Below are 12,747 nucleotides of genomic sequence, written 5' to 3'. Positions count from 1 at the left end.
TAAAAATTCAACATCCTCAAGCTGTTTTCACACATGCCCTAAAGTCCAGAAAATGTCATGACATTTTCGTGGTGGGCTTAAACGACCAAAAATGTTAACCTAGACTTGATCCTGCCAGACCCCTGGCATGATGTCCAGGTGAAGTCAGGTTAAGCCTAAGTGTGAACGCAGGAGAAAATATTCAGGAAAATTCACTACGAATGAGGGTGATGACGTTTATGCAACCGGTTTAATCTTGGTGCACGTCATGAAGCTTCTTCGTACTCTTTTCTGCTCGCCAGCATGTTCTTTTCTACTCATTCACTGATTAATGTTTCTAATAACATGGAAGAACTTCACGCTGTGAGGGACGTGTGTGAACAAGCAACTCAGGAAGATTTCAGGGGCGGGCTGTCCTGAAGTTTACAAGAGTGGATATGTGAAAACACATGCAATCATGTCGATGTCCGACGACACAAGAAGGAGACTAAAACAGGTCATGAACTCCAGATGAGTATCTGTCATTGTCTCTGTACCCTCAACACCCTGCTGTTGTCTCTCTCACCACATGCTTTCTGACCAGCAGCAGAATCAGAGTGCAGGTCATTAGTCAACACGTTACCCTCTCTGTAGGGCGTCCCTTCATCAGGCCTCATGTCTCTATTTGTACGAGAGGGGAGCTTGTAGAGGGCTAACGGTCTAATGAGGAACAGCAGCAGACCTTCATGAACTGATGGATGTGGATGTTGGTTACAGAAGATCAAGAGAGAGATCGGAGGATAACAGAAACATGGAATGAAAAATGATAAGTTGAGATGAACAGATCAACTAACTTCAAACATGCAATGAGAGATTTAAGAGGTGATGTTAAGGGACTGTGTGGATCATAATGACTGAGAAATGTAAGACAAGTTGGCTGAAAAGAGTTGCAACAGGGAACAAAACAAATAATTAAGAGATATGAGTGAATAAGCTCGAGGGCAGAATAAAAGGAATTCAACTTTGAAGTCCCTGTGATTTCTCTTATGTGAAAAATGTGGATTTAATAGAAAAATGTTCTTTAAAAAGTAGCATTAACAAAAGGGCATTACAAGAACTGCTCTACCATCCTGCCCAATATGGCTTAAAGCAGATTTTAAAGCTGCAGGGAAGCTACTGCCCGTTGTTAAAATGGTACCAACCAACTATGCACCGATGCATCGGCTCAACATCGGTCTCTGCCGATATCGGCCCTGCTGACGGCAATCAGCAAATAATGTGGCATGAACCAATGTCAGTAGCAGTTTTTGTTGTGCCGAATCAATTTAATGCTAACATCTAGTGCACCTCAAGTTCCAACATTCAGACTCAGACACAATGGAAAAAATATTTAGAGGTTCACATTTACATCAGCAAAGTGGGGGGGGAATTGGAGATAAATGACAACAACTTCAAAGACAGTCAGATGTTAAACGACTGAAAACTCCCTCCAGACTTACAAAATAGACCCAAGTGGTTCAGATCTATGCTGGTTGATTGTGGACAACTTTCATTCATGTGCTGTGGCACACTGCCCTGCACTCAAGTGCTTTTGGATGGAAGTGTTTCATTTGACCTCAAAACTAAGGAATACAAATATTCTCCATGTCCGGTGGCTTGCATGGGGGAGCGGGCACAAACCAAAATGTTTGTCAAAAGAAACTTTGAGTTTTTGAGTCTTGATGATCAAAGACACCAAGTTTGGTGGGTGGAACCCATTTGGGATCAGGGATAATGATCAACCCTGTGTGTTTTTTATTCTGAAGCATGCATGCGGCGTGTAAAGGACATTTAAACCTTATGATGATGACATGAATAATAATTTATGAGGTGTTGCCTGCATTGTGTTATGTTATGTGTTAATGTCTTGTTTTTTTTAGTGGTCAATGTTATGTAAAGAAACAGAAAAAACTGCAGATGTGTCAAAATGTATTACTATCAAAAAAAAAGCAAGACATGTGGTGTTTAGGTTTCTTTTATGGGCAAACTGCTTCTGTCCTTTATTGGGGTGATTGACTGAGGCTAAGCTCCTCCCTCTCCCCCCAACACACACACGCACGCACGCACGCACGCACACACTTTATGCAAAGACTGAATGTTGCAGGTGAAATGTTGCCATGCTAGAGAGAGACACTGATGGTGTTATGTTGTTAAAAAGTCACCATTGGGTGTTTTTCAGAACGTGTGATGTGTTTAAGGGTGGAAAGTCAGCAGGCGAGTTAAAAGGTCAAAGCTTGTCAAAAAACAGGATATGTCTCTAGCAGCAACATTTACAGCAGAGCCAGAATACTATGAGTCAGTACAACGAGAGGAAAAGAGTGTTTTAACTGTCTGAAAATAATCGTACAATGTTGTGTAATCAAATTAATTGAAAATGACTAAAACATTTTGACACAAACCACATGGTTTGATGTTTCTGATGATAAAATGTGTTTCAATCCTTAAATAGTAATACAAATATTAAAATCAGAAACAGAAATCTTTGGAATAGATCACACCGAGTCTGGAAAACATTTCTCTGGATTTCATGGGGCCCTGGGGTGAGCTCGCTGGCAGAATAACAGAGACTCATCCTTGTTTTTCATCCTGTAGTTTGCAAACAGAGAGGCAGTGGCATCTCACACATACACTTTGATAGTGATCATGGCCTGGATCAGAGGAAACACAGATATGCTTCTTGTTGAAGACTTCAGAGGGCTTGTGGTAAAAACAGAGAGGGGTATCAGTTGCAGAGAGACGACTGATAGAGCCTCCATCCCTCCAATGTGTCGCACCCTGATGCCTTCATGTTAACCACCACAGGCTTTGGCACGAACCACCAGCCTCCTACACTTTCACTGAGCGCCACAGTCGACAAGTGGGTCACAGCCGTGTCAGTGTGTGTGCGACTGTAACCCACCAGCAGGGCCCGACTGCCTCCCTCTGAACATCAAACAGCAGTGGGTCAGCTGAGTAAATAAGCAGCAGGCGTGGAGGGGGCTGTTCTAAGAGAGCAGATTAATGGCAGAGTGTGGGTGAGAGGGTGAAAGGGCCCTGCGATGAGGTTGGTGGCCTCCACTCTGTCCCCGCTTTGATCCAGGCTCAGTATGACGACAACAGAAGGAGAGCACAGAGCTCTCCAAAGAGGGAGACCCTTAGAAGAGCCACACAAAGCTCCACTCACTCCCACCGCCGGGTTTTACAGAAAGGTAGAGGACGAGGATTATGTGATTTATTGGCTGATGGGAGTTCTGAAAAGGCTTTTAAGGAATGTTTCAGTGAGGGGGAAATATCACAGACGACTTTTTGAAAGGGATCCTTTGTGGCGAAAGAATGGAGCCTCAATGCTTTTTGTGGCAAAGCTCAAGTAGTGAAGCCACTTTAATAGGTCTGGCTACAAGGGACAAAAAAATGAGCTGAATCAGAGCTGCAGCAGAGAAAGATGGAAAGCAACAGCTGTAACATCTGTCTCAAGAGACACTCTGAGCTTTACATTTAGTATCTGTACAAAAAGCCCGTACACATACTAGATTTGAAACACTGTGAAAAGGATAAAATAACCCAGCTGTCTAAAATTAATGTGGGCATGTAAGGTATGTAATCCCGTGGCCGAAGGCAAGCCTACCTGCAGGATAAAAACCCTCAAGTGTCACTGCCTCTGCTTCTACAACAGCACGGGAGACAGGACGCTTTTGAAGTGAATGTTTACAATAAACACAACAAACCCGGGATCGGCACTCAGTTTTCACAGCTGTGTGGCTGCCAATTCCAAAAATGTTAAATATGCTTTCTTGCTTTTTCTGTGGATCCCAGGCGAGGATATGACAGGAGGAGGAAACATAAACAGAGGGGTTTTGTCAGAGCGTTATCTGTAAGGGATATTGCTCCGTCTCAACTTTTCAGTAGAGCCGTCAAAACAGAAAGCTATAGCTTAAATAGCAGCCCAGAGGGTATAATTACACCTTACATTACTTTACATTACCATTAGATGTGGGGATTTAGGTGATAGAAGCTCTTGAAGCCTTTACAGTCTGCTGATGTTTATTATTCATGTGGAAACGTTTGGGCCTGTTACTGCTGATGACTGCAGATCTACTGCTCTGTGGAGTTAATGAAACGTTCTTTGAAAACATCTGAACACACCTCAGCTTTATTTTTTTTTTTCAAGGCCTGAAATTTAACTAATTTTTATATAATCCTACAATAACATTTACTGACGCAACAGCACCGACTGCTACTGAAAATAAGCCGTCCGTACTGTACAGAGACAGAGAAAATGTCTTTGGCCAAGACAAAAAACCAAGTCCCTTTGTCCGACACAAAGAATATTAAAGAGTTAGTTTCTAAATCTAAATGACCAACAGGGTTCCCCGTGCACGGCCTATACGTTCTCAGGTGCGCACGGTTGCAGGAACATACCATGAAAGATGAATCAAAACTCTGTGGCACACTGAAAATAACTTATTTTCGACTGCTGGGTTTTGTTATTTTGTTTGGGCTGGAGACCACCTGTAGTCCTATTTTCTGTCGTTCTGACAGGTTCATTTTTTTTAGGTAGTTTTAGGGGGAGGTGCTGAGAGCAGGATCGATTGGAAAAAAATGCTGTGGATGGGTGACTGTGCTCACCCGCTCTGTGCAGGTCGCCGTCGTCCTCAGCTTCTCCTCGATCTCCTTCCCGATCTTCTGCACTGTCACTTGGGTCTGCTTGATGGCTCTCTGTGCTGTGTGAAGCCTGCAGGAGGAAAACACAGAATACGTTTACATGTAGAGTTAATTACAGCTCGATTAGGCCATTTAACTGGACTACTGTCTTTGTCCCAGTATACCGGGAGAGCAAGTTTTATTGGCAAAAGTAAGTCTGACTCCACTACAGTAGGTGGCGATGTGTCCCCTATTCAACCGGTAACTATTGGACATTCTTCCGGTTATTAATTATTACATTTCCTACGTACTGTCACCATGTTGATACCGTCGTCTTGCGTTCTTCCCGGCTTTCTTCTACGCAGTTATGCTGTTTGATTTCCGGGTGAAAGCCCGGCGCAGGAACCATGGAGCATGCAGAGAACGCCTCGACCAGACGGATCCGATTGAGGTGTATGCAAGAGTAAATAGTTTCCAAATCACATCATTATGGTGCGTTAGTCCGACTTTGAGAAATGCGACTTAATACAATTTGACTAACGTGTCTTCATGTATTTTACAAGTCGAGTTTTAGTCACACTAACGTAGAAAATTTACTTTTTTTAACAACATGTAAATGTACTTAGAGTCACAATCTAGATCATTGTTTGAAACCACAAGAACAACTTTTATTTTGAAAAGGTGCCGTCGAGAGAGCACTAAATTGACTGTGTTATGCCTGCATCAGTAAATGATTTTATTTAAGCTTGGATGATGACAGAGACTGATCATCCTTCTCCCCACAGTCATTGTGCAGTGTCTTTGTTATCCCTCCTCTGTGCTTTTTTCTGATTTACGGGAGTTGATCTTCATTTTTTTCCCGTCCAACTGCTGAGTCTCCTAAACTGGAACAGTTCATGAAGAGTTTTTACACTAGACAAAAGGACAAAAACAATACTGAGAAGTTTCCCTAATGATAAAAGCCTATTGTCAATGAGCAAGTTCTTAAACACCGCAAGCCGCAAATAACACAACAAAAAATCAAATCACTATTATTTTCTAATAAAGGAACCACAATGTGGGATCAAAGGTCGTGAGACGGACCTGAAAGCATAAGTTCCAGAAAGCAAAGCAAACCATCAAAAAGCTAGACTAATTAATGACAACCACAAAGGAGCAGGCTTTTTTTAAAAATACAATGTCACTGTCACAACTGAAATAAGGCACAACACCATCATTACACAAATGACATGGCAGCCTATAATTATCTCCATCAATCACTGGGTATTTAACTTCCCAGTCCACATTCTCCTCAGATCCAGAGCTCACAGAGAGACAGAAAAATCCCCTAAAGACAATCTGCTCTGAAAACCCAGAAACAGACGACAAACACACACGATGGGAATGAGTAACAGAGGGCAGACAAATAGGAGTTTACCGTCACACTGGTGTTAGATTATACACTTCTTAAAATTATTTTTAAGGTTTTTAGGCCTTTTCATTTAAATTGTAAAGAGCAGAAACCGGAAGCCGAGAGTCAAACCCGGGCTTCCCTCCTCAGGGTCTCTGTTGATTGTGCGTGCAAACTAACTTCTAGGCCAATCAGTGGCCATGGTTAATTACACTTCTAGCTAAATGTGTCCCTACCAATCATATATATGATTACATTAATTTGCAATGAGAGATGTGTTGTTCAATAACTGATACTTTTCTCCCTCAGAGATGAAGAATGATTCAACTGTCGGAGCCCCCCAAATAAAGATGTCATTATATGTATTTGTTAAATGCTTCTTTGTCTTCTCACAGTAACACTGTGTCGGGACCACTCGAGTTACATCAGTTTTCTTGCAACACTGAAGCAAAAGTCTATTCTGGTTTTCTGTCCGTACATTTCAACTGTTGATTAGAGCGTCCAGCAGAGAAGGAGAAGTGAAACAGCATTTCCTTGAAATGTATAAAAAGTATTCAAGATGTTTTTTTCAGTCAACACTAATGCAACAAACGTTAGATAAATGTATTTATTTTTTATGTCTCTTTATTTGACATCAATACTGTGTTTATACTAGTACAGGCACACACCAAAAAAAAGATTCAGGACCCTGTTGCATGTGAGACTCAGCTTAGACTGGACCGGCCCGGTACAAGCTGCACTAATCAAACTCAGAGCGTATCTGCTGCCTGAGACATGGGGGTAAAAACTTGTCTGATACACTTCTGGTCCAGACACGGTGTAACCCCGTGGTTTAGGTCATCTGGGTGAGGTGAATAGGGTTTCCCTAAGGTATGTGGCTTCTTTCAGTCTTCAAGAAATTGCCTCTTAAGAGGGTTTAGTGTAAGAGGCTCTTTCTAACAGGCTTCCAGCTTGGCGGGTCATTTTACAAATCCTGGTGGGCTTCTTTTTTTTATGAAACTCTCAAAGGTCCCCCCCTTGATGTTATTGCCTCTTTCTGGCACCCAACCTGGAAGAAAAAAAATGTATCTATGACAAGGAAAAAAGAGCTTTAGGGAGGAGTTCTTCCAGAAAATCATTTCATATCTTCTGCCCACATTTTAGATATGTCTGAGGTGACAGTGATCGCAGTTGGAGATCGTCTTTTAGGACATCAGGGCAAATCTGTTTTGACAGCTACATCTGTTTAGGTGATTGTGGTGGTAGAATCTGATATGGCAGTTTCCCCCAGGTGAGAAGAGTTATCTCCTCTCTGCTTTTCACGCATGTCTGCTCCTTATCATTGCCTGAGTCTTGGCCTAACGCCTGCCCATCAGCTCGATCGTACCTTACAGACCAGCAGGGGGCATAGGGGTGCTCACCCTGCACCCTTATTGTGTCAGCAGGTTTAATCCCTGGGCAACTGTCCAGAAAAAAAGCCTTCTCACGAGCCATGACAGCTTTCCTTTTCAGAGGCATGAGCTTTAACTGACAACTGTGTGCCACAGGGGATTTGCAGGAAGTTATGACTGAGCGTGTGCACTCAACCCTTCATGCAGATAAACATCAGAAAAACAAAAACATTCTCTCCTTTGACCGTGGTACTAGATCCTGCCGGGGTGTCAGATGAAACTTGTTCTTTTGAAACTTCCAGATTTGTTGATTAACAGAGGAGATCTTAAATAGGGGCTTTTAGGTATCGAAAGAACACAAAGTTAAAAGTTAAGATTTAAAATCAAGCAAGCAAAAAAAAATGGTGAAACTTTAGACCTTCCAGTGCAGTTTGAGGGCAACAGACACGGCGGCTCCTCTGAACCCGGGTCTCCTGTTCTCTGTTCATTTACGTTTACTGATTATCTTGGAATAAATATTTGCCAAAGTTTACATGCTGTGTTTTGATCCAGCATCTGCATTTGTGAAATCAGTGTTGAGAAGGAAACAGCAGATGCAGATTTGTTATTTGGCTCACAAAGATAAGCCAGAGAGAGATCTAGGGTGTAAGGAAACCACTCAGGAGAACATTGCTTTTCTTAAAGAAGAAATGCACTCCTGTGGTAAGGCTGTTCCTAGGCGACTCGTTTTCCTGTGGATTGAACGGAAATAGTCTTCTAGACTCGTCCTCTATTCTATAGTTAAGAAAAAATTCAGAAAACAACCGAAAATGAGCACAATTAACCTAACATGGATAGATATTGTCCAAAACCATACTGCATGTAGCCTTTTTAACTGTAATTTAGTCATTACGTTCTTCAAGGAGAAAATGAATGCTTATTTAAAATGCAGCTGAAATGTGCTTAACATTGCTGGTAAACAACCTTAAATTGGTTTACCAAGTGGCTACCTGAAGTCTTAGCACCACCAGCCTTTGGTCTTTCTTGCAGGTTAACATCCACATGCTTGTTCTGAATGTGGTTATGCAATGTTCCAGTCGATATGCAAGTTAAACTTGACACGGGCAACAATTGACTTAATCTCCATTTTCTTGATTGCCAAACCGTGCTGCTCCTTTGAGATGTACGGTGCTGGTTTACATCTGGGCAGAAGGGCAGGGAGAGCAGGTCCATTACCTTAGCTTATAAGATATAGCTCCATCTAGTGGCCGGTGTTTGCTTTACAGCTTCGACACAACATTTAACCAGCATTGTGGGCCTACATTAATCAACATTTTTGCTGTCAGCATTGAAGCATTAATCACAATGACTGACAAGGTACCAAACGAACGCAATCATTTTTATTTATCACATTAATCGCGTGTTATTTAGTCCCTTTTGACGCACCTTAGTTAAGCCACTGCAGAGTCTTCCTGCAGCAGCAGGGATGGAACATAACCACAGGGCTCTGCTCGTTTCACCTCAAATATAATAAAATACAAAAGCATAACAAACACTGTTCTGACAATCAAAATACTGGAATAAACAAAGGCAACAATGTTTAATAGTTTTGTCAGATATTCACACACATCCCTGGTCCCTGGTAAACCAATCTCTCAAGTGTACTGTAGGTATTGTAAACCTTTTGAAAACGTTGTCGCCTGCTGTCCCCCAGCTGCTCATAACGTGCAAGTGTGCCCAATGCACTTGTCAAACAAACCTGGGTCAGAGGAAACAAGCCCAAGGACTAATGACTGCACTGAATTCATTTCCTTCAACCATATTTCAAACACTACAGGGTGAACAGGGCGGCCAATTAAGCCTTTCAAAACACAACTCTGAGACTTTTTATGACATAATAAGTGAGGATAATGCTCCACTATCACACCTCTGCTGGGGACAAAACAGACAGAGCAGCCGCAGGAAGATAACAACAAACAACTCCTCGTACTTCTGTCTATATCTCATTGCTCAAGAATGTCAAAACACTAAACAACTCTCCATTCACCCCACTTCACCATTGTCTCCATCTCCATGGAATTAGAGATAAGGCTACTGGAGTTTCTTTGGCGAGCACACATGCCTCTACTCCTCCGGGATGATGTTTTCTTTTTGTGAGGTTGTGCTCAGTTACTATAAGCCATGTTGACTTGAAAATACAGCAGAGAGGCAGGGAAGCCGAAGAGATGTGAACAAGAGTATTTTCTGGCTTTAAAAGCGGCCATGCACTCTGCCTGCTCCCTTTCCTCGTCTTACTTGTTACTGATGCATTAGGGTGCAGTATGCCAAAGGAAAAACAATGACGAGGTTTGCTAATAGTATTGTGTTGCACAAAAACCACAGACTGTATAAGACATGAACGTTGTCTCAGTGACGTCACCCATTGGTTTCTGAGGAGGCGTGATGAAGCTCAAAGATAGCTGTGGCCATGTTGGGAAAGCTGTCGCTACCTAACTTTTGATCAATCTAGAAAGAGGCAAAGAGGTGGAGCTGAGGCGGGGCTTAAGCCTCCTGGTCTACAGCTTTAATGCACCAACCTGTCAGTCAACTCAGTCACGCTCCTGATTATGAAAAAGTATTAACATCTCTCAGTCTGCGTAAAATAAAAACGGATATGTTGTTTGTTTGTTTTTTTATCAAACCCCTTACAGTATGTACCAATGAAGAAATGAGCAACTGACATGAAATTCCTTTTGAACCAGGCAGTACACGCGTTTATTTCTGCTATAAAAATGTGTGGCTTCATCGGACCTGATGGGGATTCCTTAGTTTTTCTCAGCCAAGTGGACACTCAAGAAGTGGCTTAATTTTTCAACACCAAGAGGTAGGGACTTGACACAAACCTCATATATATTTCTACATAAATATGTACTTTCTATCACACACAAGACAGTAAGCCACGCCCTCTGAGTTGATCATGCCCTCTCTAGTCAAATCTTGTATTTTCACTACACACACTGCGGTCCGTCTCTGGTGCTAGTTACCTAGTAAACACAAGAATGTCCAGTTACTAGAAACATCCACCACACAGTTAGTAGACCTTAGGGCTTCCTGCAGGAAAGCATTATCACCTCCGAGGGGAGGGACCCCCCCATAGAGCGCTACAATCACTGTGCACTGCTTCTGTTTACATACTGTTCATACATGAATGCTGCATATAGAAACCTAAAAAAGAAAATCAGGAAACGGCGGCAACATGTGGCTCTGATCAGAAGGGGGGGGGGGAATAGTTTTCCCTTTAAGATCTAGGATACCGGTTTAATCTGTGTCAGAGTCCTGAACTGTGAAAGCTGTGCCCCAAGAATGATGTTTACCATGTGCCACATTTAAACCAAAACTGCAACATTCAGGACTTTGCTGTTGTGTTTTTTTTATGTATCCTCAGTTAAGCTTATTGTGCAAAATGTTAAGGTTAAGCCCCAAGGAAAGAGGTGAGGGGCCACTCAAGTACTCTCTCTTGAACACCACTTCAATGTGACATTCAACTGCTGGGTCCAAATTCATGGTTAGCGCTCTTGGAAGGGACCAGCCTTCATATCCTGTGTAGAAAACTCTTACTAAGTGCAACTCCTGTCGCCTAGCAACTTCAACAGCTGCATTGTACCTAGCTAACAAACCAACATCCTTTAAACTAACCTACTATTTAAAAGTTTCAATGCCCCCTTTGATTATAACATTTGTATTGCTTTTCACCTGAGTTGAAACAAGTTGCTAACTTTTAAAAGTGTAATCGTCAGCCGCCATCTTGTTTGAATTGGCTTGCATTTAATCATGTGATATGTCGGAACATAAAGGATGTGTGCATTCTTTACAGACTGGGAAAAGTGGGACATATTTGCTGGAGCCTTTGAAAGCCTTTGATGTGACGCTGGGACTTAATCAGTCTTCAAAAGCACCATTGGAAGGATGCAGGCCTTGAATTTGGATGTCTACAGACACATGAGGCCAAAAACATGGCTTCAACCATAGATATCCAGCAAGAGCAATCTGGCACAATGATTATTTCCTAAAAGTTTCCCTCTTCTTTTACTGTTCGCACATTTAACCTTTCCTTAGCATGGCAGGGGACCTTAACGATGAGGATGAAGAGCCTCTGAACCTGCTTTAGTGTCTACAAAAGAAATAAAAACAACCATGAACAGCTGCTTCATCTTCTTCACCGTCTTCTTGGCTTCTTTCCACCCAGACTTTGGGCCTAGCTCTACGTGGGAAGTGGCTCAGCTTCTATCTGAGCCTGGAGGACCCAGGACTACTGATTGATGATGTGTGCTCCCTCTCTTCATCTCTCCATCTGAGAACTGATGTGTTTGCAAGGCCGCATCACCGTGTTCCTCACAGGTTGGCTGTCGTCAGCTGGCTGAAGAGCAGACTGTGAATCTGCTGACAAATTACCGTCATTTATCAAGAAGAGCGGCGCGTTCTAAGAAAAGTGGTTCTCATCCATTTCCATTAAAATTTTATGAAAGACGCTTTGGGCCAAGGCAGAGTGGGATTAAGTTGGGTGAGAACATATGATACTCTGGGTGTCCTCTGTGGACATTTATCACTCTTAATTGACTTTGACTCCAGATTCTTTGGAGGAGGAACAATTAAAATAAGACAACAAAAGTATAAAACCACCAAGTCAATGCATTACGCTATTGCAGCTTCTAAAACATATGAAAAAAAAAAAAAGTATGAACACATGCAACCAAGTCATTGAGCCAACAACCAAAGCAGAGACTTCAGCACAAAGCTCTCCACCTGAGTGCTTCCAAAGCTTAATGCACTTTTTCTTTTTTTAAGCAGAGCTCAGCGGGTCAGAAACAGAGTGGGGGGTTGGAGGATAATCCCCGTTGGAGTGTACGGTATCTGATGAATCATTCTGCAGTACATAATCATAAACTATGTTCATATGAGTCCACTGAGCCAAGGAAAAACTCAGGGGTGACGCGGGTGAGGAGTGTGTGGGAAGAACGGGGATCAATGAAACTGTGTTAAAATCTCCAGAGTCCCACTGGCTGTGGATAGAAGACGAGGATGTGGAAGAAAAGCTTCTAAAATAGAGGAAGCAAACGCAGTGGTCATAAAAGTTATGATGCAAAGTGGGCTTTTTTCCCCTGGAAGCTGGCGAGGAGGACATGGAATCCCCTCGTATTAACGTAAACTGTGACCACATGTAGATGAGGGAGCGCTGTTAAAGTTAAGACTGCTTTGGACCACGTCCTTTTTATTGACACACTGAAGCCCTGTGACGCATTTTTGTCCCCCTTTTTGAATCTCACAGTCGGAAAAAGTAAGTGGAAACCTCCGTAATAACAGGAGTCGTGTCTTCTTTTGGAAGTGTCTAACTTGGACCTTCCAAATGTGCAT

The 12,747-nt window shown here is 42.4% G+C and overlaps 1 protein-coding gene across 1 annotated transcript in view; it reads right to left on the bottom strand.

The window, feature by feature from the left end:
* uvrag (UV radiation resistance associated gene) overlaps nt 1–12,747 on the bottom strand; it is a 122,124-nt gene that overhangs the window by 91,002 nt on the left and 18,375 nt on the right. Inside the window, exon 7 of the mRNA XM_061055937.1 lies at nt 4,603–4,708. Coding sequence (XP_060911920.1) covers nt 4,603–4,708 — 106 coding nt within the window. The remainder of the gene's footprint in view (nt 1–4,602; nt 4,709–12,747) is intronic.

The sequence above is a fragment of the Labrus mixtus genome, chromosome 14 (genome assembly GCF_963584025.1).
Source record: "Labrus mixtus chromosome 14, fLabMix1.1, whole genome shotgun sequence".
Lineage (NCBI taxonomy): Eukaryota > Metazoa > Chordata > Actinopteri > Labriformes > Labridae > Labrus > Labrus mixtus.
The sequence above is the reverse complement of the archived record's forward strand: the minus strand, read 5'-3'. Positions and strand labels throughout refer to the sequence as shown.